An 11,537-nucleotide genomic window follows, 5' to 3' on the forward strand; every position below is an offset into this window, starting at 1 on the left:
GATAGAGATGAAATTGTTTAGGGATGAACGGGTTTAAGAGTTTTAAGAGTTTTAAGAGTTTAAGAGTTTTTAAGAGTTTTAGCCAAATGCTTTATAATATAGTATAGATATATATACATAGGTCTAATCAAATGAGAACTACTTAGTTTGTGGTGACCGTGAGATCCAATCTCAACCCCAAATCAATAAATAAATTAGGAAATTTTTAATTTGGTAATTTTGAATTAAAACTTTAATACAAGGACATTTTAGGTATTTTAAAACTCTCATCTCTTCTCTCTCTGTCCCCTATCCTCTGGCCACCGTCCTCCGGTGATGCCACAGTGGTATCACAATGCATCTTATATGTGTTTGGGTATCATACCGAGGTTGTTTGTATGGTCGATCGGAGATGTAACACAGTGGTATCACAAATGCAACTCATATGTGTTTGGGTATCACATTGTGTCTTTTGTTTAATAGAGTCAATATTTTTATGTATCACAGTGATATCACCGGAGGATGGAGGATGGAGGATGGGGGATGGAGAGAGAAGAGAGGAGAGAAAATACTTAAGTCCTTGCATTAAAATTTTAATTCAAAATTACCATAATTATAAATTTCCTAATTTATCTATTTATTTTTGGTTGAGATTGAATCACACGGTTACCACAAACTAGTCAGTTCTCCCTTCAATAAGCCCTCTTCAAGAAAGAACTGACTAGTTTGTGGTAACCGTGAGATCCAATCTCAACCACAAATCAATAGATAAATTAGGAAATTTATAAATATGGTAATTTTAAATTAAAATTTAATGCAAGGACATTTTAAGTATTTTCTCTCCTCTCTCATCTCTCCTCTTTTCTCTCTTCGTCCCCCGTCCTCCGGCCACCGTTCTTCGGTGATACCACTGTGATACATAAAAATATTGACTTTGTTAAACAAAAGACACAGTGTGATACTCAAGCACATATAAGATGTATTGTGATACCACTGTGTTACATCTTCGATCGACCACACAAATGACCTCAATGTGATACCCCAAGCACATATAAGATACATTGTGATACCACTATGGTATCACCAAAGGACGGTGGCCGGAGGACGGGGATGGAGAGAAGAGAATTTTAAAATACGTAAAATGTCTTTGTATTAAAATTTTAATTCAAAATTACCAAAATTATAATTTTTCTAATTTATCTATTGATTTGTGGTTAAGATTGGACCTCATGTTTACCACAAACTAATTACTTCACATTTGATTAGGCCCATATATATATATATATATATATATATATATATATATATATATATAGGCATGTTCAAATGAAAACCATGCAATTCTTAGAAACTGTGTAAACTAATTTCGACCAATAGAAAATTTTCATTTTTTTAATTAAATTTAATCAATAAGGGTATATTAGTCATTTGCATTATTTTCTATTAAATATGGAAGTTATTAATAAATCTTAATTAAGATAACATAATAAAGGAAATTTTATAAATTGTAACATTTAAATATTTAATTAAATTATAATATTAAAAATTGGATTTTCTTATATTGTGTCTCGGTTTATTATTGCTAAGATTCATGAAAATTGCAAGTTATTAGATTAATAAATCCATGAAATCAGTAATAGAATAAAAAAAATTCATGAAACCGGTTTCATACATGGTGAAATTGGTGCATGGAGTAAGTGAAAATGATTATGAAATAGATGAATGAGAAAATGGGTGCATGATGAAATGAGTGCAGCATGAAGTGGGTGCATCATGAAATTGGTGCATCATGAAATGAGTGCATCATGAAATGGGTGCATGATGATATAGGTGCGTGAAAAAGTGAAACCATTTAAAAAAAGATAAGAAAAGCCTGTGTAATTAGCGAAAAGTGAAGCAATTTCATTGTCAATAGCGTGAAATGACAAATGACTCATCAAACCATGCTGACCGATGAAATGGGTGATTGAAGAAAGTGAAATCATTTCATGGTTTCTAAGAAAATTTTGTGTAATTAGTGAACAATGAAACAATTTCATTATCAAAATGAAACAGATCCATCTACCAATAATATGAAAATGACAAATATCTCATCTAGCATTATATATATATAGGGGTTGGTTCAAATGTTAACCATTGATCAAGAAAATAGATGGATGATATTGATTTACATGGTTTATACAAATAAGGATGGTTTTCATTTGATCACTCCTATATATATATATATATATATATCGGGGTTGGTTCAAATGTTAACCAAGATTATTGTGTTAACTTTGTTAACTAATCTTGGGCATTGATTCTTACAATAAAGAATTGTGATTAATCATGATAAAAAATTAAAATTTTAAATTTACAATTTCAAAGAACATATATGAACAAATGGGAAAAATGTATTTTGATAATTTTCTTTTCTATGTAACTCCCATATCATTAATTGGGAGTTACAAAATCAAAAAATCTCATTATTTTTATTAATTTATTTTTGTTAATGTAGGAACTATATGAACACATATACACACACACACACACACACACACATATATATATATATATATATATACTATCTTATAAAGCAAATTTAGCAAAAGTTTTAAAGTCTTAAAATACTAAATGACCAAGATACCCTTTTATACACTTTTTCACCCCCAACTCTCCTCACATGCAATCACCCCTTTACATACACTCACCCTCTCACAACCGATTTTTTTTAAATTATAATTCTAAATTTACACTTTATACCCCTATAATTAGTTAATTAATTTACTTTACGTCCTTTACTTTTAAATGTTTCATTTTAAACCTTTATCGAATTAATATACATAATCGTATATCAATTAAAACATGTTTAAAAAACACATTTTTATTTTAACAAGTTACACCATTATAATCGTCTCTTTAATACCTTTGAAATGAGTCAAATATTGAATAGTTTTTTACTTAATTATATTATTATTTATTATATATACTGTGAAAAAATATGTTTAATATTTACGATTTATACTTTTATAATTATTTATATATATATATGCTATATATTTTGGGGTTATGTTGTCCAAATTGCATTATATAATATGTTCTGAATTAATATGTTCTTGGGATTTTTTGAAATATATATATATATATATATACATGTATTAATTCAACTTTATCTGAGTTTCTGGACAAGAAAAAGGGTAAACAGTTGAAATTTCATTCTAAAACTCATCTTTTTTGGTCTTTTTATGGCTTATGATATGTTAAATTTGTAATTTTCTTTATTGGTTTTGAGTGTTTATCTTAAAACTCAAGTTTCTTGGTTTTTTGCTCTTGGTGTAAATCGAACACATTTGTGGAGTCGTTTAAATATAGTGGATTTTAAATATATTGGTTTTTAAACTGTCATACAATTTTTTTCATCGATAGTCTGTAATTGGAACCATAACTCTTATTTATTCAAATTGTATTAATATGTAAAAACCAAATGTAACCTATATCATCATTAAATCTTATCTTATAAAACCAGTGGAACTTCAAAATCGTTAAAATTCATGGCTCATAGCATTTATGAACACAATATGAATATAATAAGAATAGTTGCTACACGAAAGTAAATAAATAAAAAACAAATATGAACATAATAAGAACAGTTTGTGAACAATAATTCATTCATTATGAACACATTCATGAGCAAACCAATGTTGAGATATGCAGCTAGTGTACATATGAACACGATATGAACAATTTGTGAACAATAGTTCCTTCATTATGAACACATTCAGAAGCAAGTCAATGTTGAGATATGCAGCTAGTGTACATATGAACACTTGTGAACAATTCTTTAACAATTACATATGAATTCAAATTTCGATTGTAGTCGTAAACGATTTTAATCTTTTTATTCTCATTGTTGTCGATCTGTTTTCCAATAAGTTTATCCATATTAYTYGGAYGATATCGAAATCTTTACAATCGGAAATTCTTTAACAATTACAAAATCAATATCATTATGGATAGAATAAATCGAAATTACAAAACATGAACACGTATAAAAAAATATCAATATTACATAATCATTAATTATTGAGATTTTTAGATTTGTAACTTTCAATTAATGATTTGGGAGTTACATAAATGACAAATTACTTAATTACCCTTTTCATTAATATATGAGTTATATGTGAACCTAAAGAAAAGATGAAATATGATTGGTTGAGCTTGGTTAACAAAGTTAATACAAAAATTTTGATTAGTATTTGAACCAAACGTGCACCTATATATATATATATATATATATATATATATATATATATATATATATATGAGAGAGAGAGTCTGTGTATGTATTTGTGTGCCCAAAGTTTGAAACCAAGTATTTTAATTGGAGCATTCATGTCTATGACACCAAGTGGTTATTGGTTAAGGTAGGTAATGCGAAATGGTCAAGATCGGCCGCCACTTCTTTAGGTGACAACCCAATAACTTTCAGAGGATAATCTATAAAATATTATAAAACATTTAGTTTAAATTTTTTAAAATTATTTTTTATATACCAAATACCATTTATTAATATATATTATTTTAAATTTAATATTACAAGTTGATTAAACATAAATATAATTTATTAAAACTTCATATTTGAATTTGTATAACTAATTACAGATAAACATAAATACTAAATAAACGCTAATAAATGAAATACTTATTTTTATTTTCTAAAATATATAAAATTTTAAAACTCTGTATGTAACTAAACGATAAATATAAGAAAATCTAAGATACAACACAATTTTTACTTTTTTTTTATTAAAGTATATTATCTATTTAGTTTTAAATATCATATTTTTATTAAAAAATCATAAATAAAATAAAATAAAATAATATATTTTTTAAAATCTAAATGATAATAAAATTAAACCATAAAATTAGAATGTTGTAATCCTTAGTTTGAAACCTATATTGATGTATAGCTAAGATAAAATAATAATCAACGATCATTTCTTCTAAAATTAAATTAAGAAAGACAAATAACTAAAAAATATAAATTTCAAGATCCTGCTGCATTGCACAGATAGATAAATATATATATATATATATATATATATTATTTCTTCTATTAAAAAATAAAAAATATTGTTTCCAAGAAAATAATTTTTCACGTTTTTTAATAAGAAAGAAAGATATGAAAGATGGTTTTTTTTTTATAAATATACCCTTTAAAAAATTTGATCTTTACTATAAAAGGTTAAGTAGTTTTGTAATTTTAATAATATTTTAAAAATGTTTTAATTTTTTTTCTTCTTTTTTCTTCCACATCTTGAAGAAAAGTTTTGAGAGGAAATTTATGATTTTTCTTTCCCTTTTTTTCCTCCTAAAAAAGTTTCGAAAACACGAATTTTTTTTCTTTCCTCATTTTTTCCAATTTTATAAATTTGAACAATAATACGTTTTATATTAGTTTTCCTTTTAAGCATTAATCTTTTATTCCACAAATTTTCAAACCAAAATCACTCGTCACCATGTTAGTTTTTGTAGGTCAACCGCTAATTGGGCATGAAATTTAGCTCTATTGGTGACCTTTCAAATATAAATTTAGGTAAAATACGTTCGATTTTATTGTAATTATATACATACGGTTAGGTTCAAGTAGGAGCTCTGAGATCCATAAGAATTGTAAGGACCACCTTAACACATATATAATAACACGTTACTATTTGTTAAAGGGTGCTTGGTTCATATAATGAAACTTGGTAGTATTGGAATTTATCAAAAGAATTTGAGTTTTAAGGAATTTGTATGAAATTTAACCATGGATATGGTTGGTATGAATTGAAAGAGAATTTCTCAAAAGAATTGGAATCTTCATCTTTGTTTGGCAGAATGTAACTTCAAAATTGGAATGAAATAACAATAAATGACCAAATTACCCATTTATCATATCCTCATACTTTTTTCCTTAAATTATAAATGTAATATAATGATAATATTAACTAGTGGGGGCTAGGGTTGTCACAAATATGGTAGCGTTGTGCCAGTGTCGATGGGTGATAATATTAAAACATGTTCTTTTCATCTATGAAAATACCCACTCAAACAAAAAGCTTCCAATCTATACAGATAGATTAAGTCACAAAGACAATTATATTTATACAAAACTTAGGCGATGTTTACATGCGGCTTAATGAGGTGCGATTGGCTTATTCGTACAACGCTTTTTAGTTGTTTACTTGTGGCTTATTCATGCAGAAAGTGACTTACTTGCACAGATATATATGTTGTGTTGTCCCCATTCAGCCAAAAAAAAAAAAGACAACCCAACCCTTTGAGACATGCCTCCTTCCAGATTACAGAAGCCCCTCCTTCATCTCCATATCAAAATTTCATCACCATCCATTATGACCTTCAAAAACTCTAGCCGATTTCGACCTGTCATTTGATTTTTGAAGCTTTCTTCGAATAACATGCCTCCTTCATAGAACACCTCCTTCCCTGGTTTTGTTCAACCCCTACACCATCATCTAGATCGATTTCTTGCTCATCTTCTTTAAAATGACGATTTTTTAAATTGATTTCATTTCCATGGATTTTCCTAGAGTTGTGTGATTTCATTTCCAGTGACGATTTCTTGCACCATCATCTAGATCGATTCTTCTCACCAGAGATGATTTCTTTCTCATCTTTTGCACTATTTCTTAGAGATTTCTTTCCAGTGATGATTTCTTGCTCATCTTCTGCACTGGTGGACGATTTCCATGGATTTCCGTCTTCTTCTTCGATTTTCGTTGGACGATTTCCATGGATTTTGTCGTCATCTTCGACTTTAGGGTAAAACCTCCAGATTATTATGTTTCGATTTTAGGGTGCAACCTCCTAATTCCTTCATCTCCTTCGATTTCCATGGATTTTCATTGTCTTGTTCGAACTTGTTCTCAACCTTCAGATTATTATGTTTGATGTTGAAAATAGTTTGATGAATGGTAGATTTTTGATTTGATGAACAATAGCTTTTTGGGCTGATTTTGATTGAACTGGTGTAAACAAAAATTGGTTTAAACATGTTCAAAAAAAGGTAAACAATAGGAAAACAACACTACATTCTTTAGGGGTAGATCTATCATTTATGTCATTCAGGCCGTTGATTCAGGTAAAAAGGTAAACAACAACACTTCTTACCCAGACAGACAAATCTATCCGGAATGACAAATTTATCCATACAGTGATACAAGAATTAATAAAAAATTTGGTAAACAACGTCTAAGACATAACTTAATATAATTGAAAAACCAACCAAACAATCTCTTAATGATTATTGTGCATTTAATAGTGTTTATCGTGGTTATTAATTAGTCCGTTTTTATAAATACAATAAGTGTTAAAAATTGTTTGTATACCATAATTACTTTTTGATATGAAATCTAAGAAATTATATTGTTAAACAATATCTAATACTTAAGAACTTGTCTTTAAAATTTTAGCATATATATTTTATAACTAAAATGGTATTTGTGCAATGCAGTGAGATACATCTTTATTTTAATGTTTCGTTTTATTTTGTCTCCGTTGATATAATACGGTTTATATGGTTTTGAGAAAGATAATGTTTTTACTTTTGAATAAAAATAAATTTGAATATATCATAAAAATTTGAAAAAGTATATTAATATTAATATTAATATCAAATTAACTATTTAAAAGTTTTTGTTTATTTTGTACAATTTCTATAATTCTATTTTTAATTATAATTTAATTTAGGTTTAACGGTGAAGTAATTTATCTTTGGATTAACAATATAATTTTTATAAAGATAATGATACTGTTATAACTCAATGATTATCCTAATTATATTTTAGATTTTTTATATTTAAAATGATATATTTATCCTCTATTTGATTATGTTTATCTGCAGTTAGTTATACGAATTCAAAAATGAATCTCTAATAAGTTGTACTTACGCACAATTTACTTGTAATCTAAAATGTTAAGTACTATGCGTTAAATAACAGTTACTTCATACATAAAAAAATGGTTTTTAAATTTTTTTATCAAATGCCTTATAATATAATATAAATATAATTTACAAAATTAATGTACCATTTTTCAAAGACATTGTTTGATAGATATTAAATATTATGATAAACATATATAGCATATTGATCTAAAAAAAAGCATATATAACTTCTATGAACAAATTCACAATGAATACAAGAAATTTAAATGGCTTCTAACCTAAAACAAAAATAATAAAATCAAAGAGAAACTAGTTTTATAAATGTTTGTCTATTCTAATTTACATTAAAATAGATCATCTGTCAGTAGATCAATAACAAAAGTTTTACTTGTTAGATACGGTTTTTCAGTATTCTAGCGACATTGTAAGCCCAAATATTCCTTCAAATCGCTAGGGAAGCATGGGTATCGACTCCACGAGCTACCGTGCTTTTTGAACATATCCAACGTTCTATTCTTTGTGGACGATGGTCCGCTCATATGCAACAACACGACAAGCTTCTTCACCGCCCCGTAGACCATCATCTCCTCCAAAACCTTTTCTGTCGGATGAAAACTGCATATCAACGAGAAGATCTTCACGCAAATCTTCGAAGCCATCTCAGATACATTAAACAGTTTCTTCGATACTGCACCGATCCCAAGTCGATGTTCGATGAATGCAACCCTTCCTTCAGCGCATTCACATAATAATTTGATGATTTGCAATATTTTCTCGCACTTGGATCGGGTAGAGTCAGGTAGAAGCTCGATCAGGGTACACATTGCACCCGCCTCTATGGCTTTCGATCGGCTTTTCTTCGAAGAATCCAATATCTTTATCAAGACTTGAAGCGTGGATGAACTCGCTTTCGTTGAAATCTCATCCGATGCCAACTCTAACATTGATTTGAACATACCGATCCCTTGATCATTTATGACAATATTCCAATTGAAATTGGAGTTTGCTAGATTCTTAAGTATCGATATTGTGGAAACCCTAGCTTCCTTACTTCCCCTTTGAAGAATAATCGCCATTGATTTCATGCTTTCGGGCTTCGAAAACAACTCAATCACCTTCCCATCATCTTCTTCTGATATCGGGAGATGTTGAAGAACGCCCAAAGCCTCTTCACAAGCTCTAAACGCCATAAAATCCGACCCATCGATTAGAATTTGGACAATTAGTTGAAAAAGCACTTCCAACCCTCCTAATATCATGAAATCAAGCTTCATTTCATCTCCTAATTCGATAATTTCCTTAAGTTTTCTTAAAGAATTCACCTTAAACGGACTCGAGCCAAGGGTTTTGAGCAACGAAACCATTTCATCTCGCTTGAAAGATGATAATGGCGATGAAGATGGTGAAGGTGAAGAAGATGAAGATGAAGATGGAGATGGAGAATGACTGTTTTGCCATACAAGAATGAGTCTCTTGAGGGTGTGATTAGGGGTAATACCGAAATTTTCGATGATTTGCATCGTGGCTGGACAAGTCTTCTTCTTGTAGCTATAGAACCATTTTTCGATGTTTTTTCGCTCGTACGTGACCCCGGTCGATATGATGACGGGTTCTTTCATGAGCTCCATGGATATCGGGCATCTGAAATCTTGAGGAAACTCCATTTGGTTTGATCTCTCCATCTCCATTGTAGATGGATGGATGGTTTAACAGCAATATTGTCACAGAATATGATATATATATATATATATATACACACATATATATACATATATATACATATATATATATATAGATATAGATAGATATACACACAAGTGGGAGAGATTTGAGAAGTCTAAAGAAGGAAAAATCAAAGTCAAATACTAATATTGAGAGTGAATACATTAAATTAAAGATACCTTTGCAAACTGTCTACAGTGCAGAACATGTAGGGCAACATGGAAGAGTTGATTTTCCTTAAATTATAAATTAATTTTATGATTATCCATTTCAGTCCCTTGACTAAACTACATTTACACAATATACCCTTTGAATTTTTCAGGATATACTTTTTCAAATCCCAGAAAAAATCATTCACATTAACAAATAGAATCGTTACAAGTTATGTCGTATGTCTATTGACGAGTTCTTCGTTATTGAATAGGTACACGATTAATACAAAATCGGTTGTAAACAACATATATAATTAATTACATGAATTATTAATGAGTTTTAGTCAAAGTATTTAACGCATTTTTTGTCAAATATTATTTTTCTCGGTATTTTGTATCAAGTCTATTGTTTTTATTTGTTAATTCGATTAACTGTAAGAATATAAGTATGTAATTAATTAATAAATATTTTTGTCTGAGTATGTAACTGTATAAAATGTAAATGTACAAGGGGGAACATTGAAATAATGATAAAAGTAGAAGGGGTGTAAATGTAAGTTGGTCGTCGGTTTAGTTGACTTCGTAATATCGTGTGAGATTAGATCTCAAATTTGCCAAACAAATGGGATATAAAAAGACAAGTAAACACATTTATTCAACTCCATGTGACGCACATATATTTATTTCTTATAAATATTTAATAAATGTTTACGTTTTATAAGTATAGTAAAGTCAAAATTCCAAATAACCTAAATTGATTTTCTTAAATTTTATAGAATAAAACTACAAAATATCATTATACTTAAAAGCATTGCAATAAGTTTATAAGACGTTTTTGGACATTTAACCAAGATTTTAGAATTGTTATGTTAATTATTTTATAAGACACCTTTGAGAATACACTCATCTTTTTATATAACACTTGTGTTTATAGATTGATTTTTGAAACCATCGTATAAAATAGTTAATATGGCTTTTATTTTAAAAGTGTTCTAAAAAACTTGTTAAAATAACTAAAATGTACTATAAACCTACTGTAACATTTTTAGATATGATTTTTTTTGTTAATCCTATAAACTTAATTGTTATAAAGTATCATTTTTAGGACGCTTGTACATTTTAAGTGTCCTATAAGCCTAATTTTGTTATAGTGCATGGAAATTGAGGTGACATTACAGTATTTAAGCATTCTTAAATCTTGCATTATCGGTGTTGGTTTTAGTCATCCTATGTTGGTGAAAAAATTTAAGATTGAAAAATGGAGGTGGCTATTATAAGAAAGGAGGAGAGATGAATTTGATAATTACAAGACTTAGAAGTCGTGTACTAAACGTTTATCGGGTAAACATTTATTGGATCACTTATCTTACCGAATGAGCATGACAATAACCAAAAATATTACTCGGTAAGAGACATGACAAGAACTGAGATTTTTATTTGGTAAGTGAGGAAAAAAAAACTTTTACCCGGCTAGTGCTCTTATATATATATATATATATATATATATATATATATATATATAGGGTTGAGTTCACGTGATACCAAGAGTTTTCCATGAAATCCGTAAGACCAATTTATGTTCATTGATCAACTTTATAAGCTAATAATCTAATGGTTTAAAGTTGCATGGTGGCTTTTTTGTGATTATTGAGAAGTCTCGTGACAATTTTGTGATTATGAATGTTTAGATTGTAGATCTAATACAAGGGTTGAAAATTGGTCTTACGGGTCTCACGAAAAACCGTTGGTTTTATTGA

The 11,537-nt window shown here is 28.5% G+C and overlaps 1 protein-coding gene across 1 annotated transcript; it reads right to left on the minus strand.

Moving 5' to 3' along the window:
* Window positions 1-8,117: 8,117 nt before the first annotated feature.
* LOC112526785 (E3 ubiquitin-protein ligase PUB23-like) lies at window positions 8,118-9,619 on the minus strand. The gene has a single exon (XM_025137203.1). It carries the CDS (start codon window positions 9,592-9,594, stop codon window positions 8,320-8,322), a length of 1,275 nt encoding a protein of 424 aa, XP_024992971.1. The 5' UTR covers window positions 9,595-9,619; the 3' UTR covers window positions 8,118-8,319.
* Window positions 9,620-11,537: the final 1,918 nt, after the last annotated feature.

Source organism: Cynara cardunculus, assembly GCF_001531365.2.
Source record: "Cynara cardunculus var. scolymus isolate 2C chromosome LG 14, CcrdV1, whole genome shotgun sequence".
In the NCBI taxonomy this organism is placed as follows: domain Eukaryota; kingdom Viridiplantae; phylum Streptophyta; class Magnoliopsida; order Asterales; family Asteraceae; genus Cynara; species Cynara cardunculus.

What these genes read in the sequence shown, in the direction of transcription:
- LOC112526785 (XM_025137203.1), bottom strand. Translation starts at nt 9,594, where the DNA reads ATGGAGATGGAGAGATCAAACCAAATGGAGTTTCCTCAAGATTTCAGA.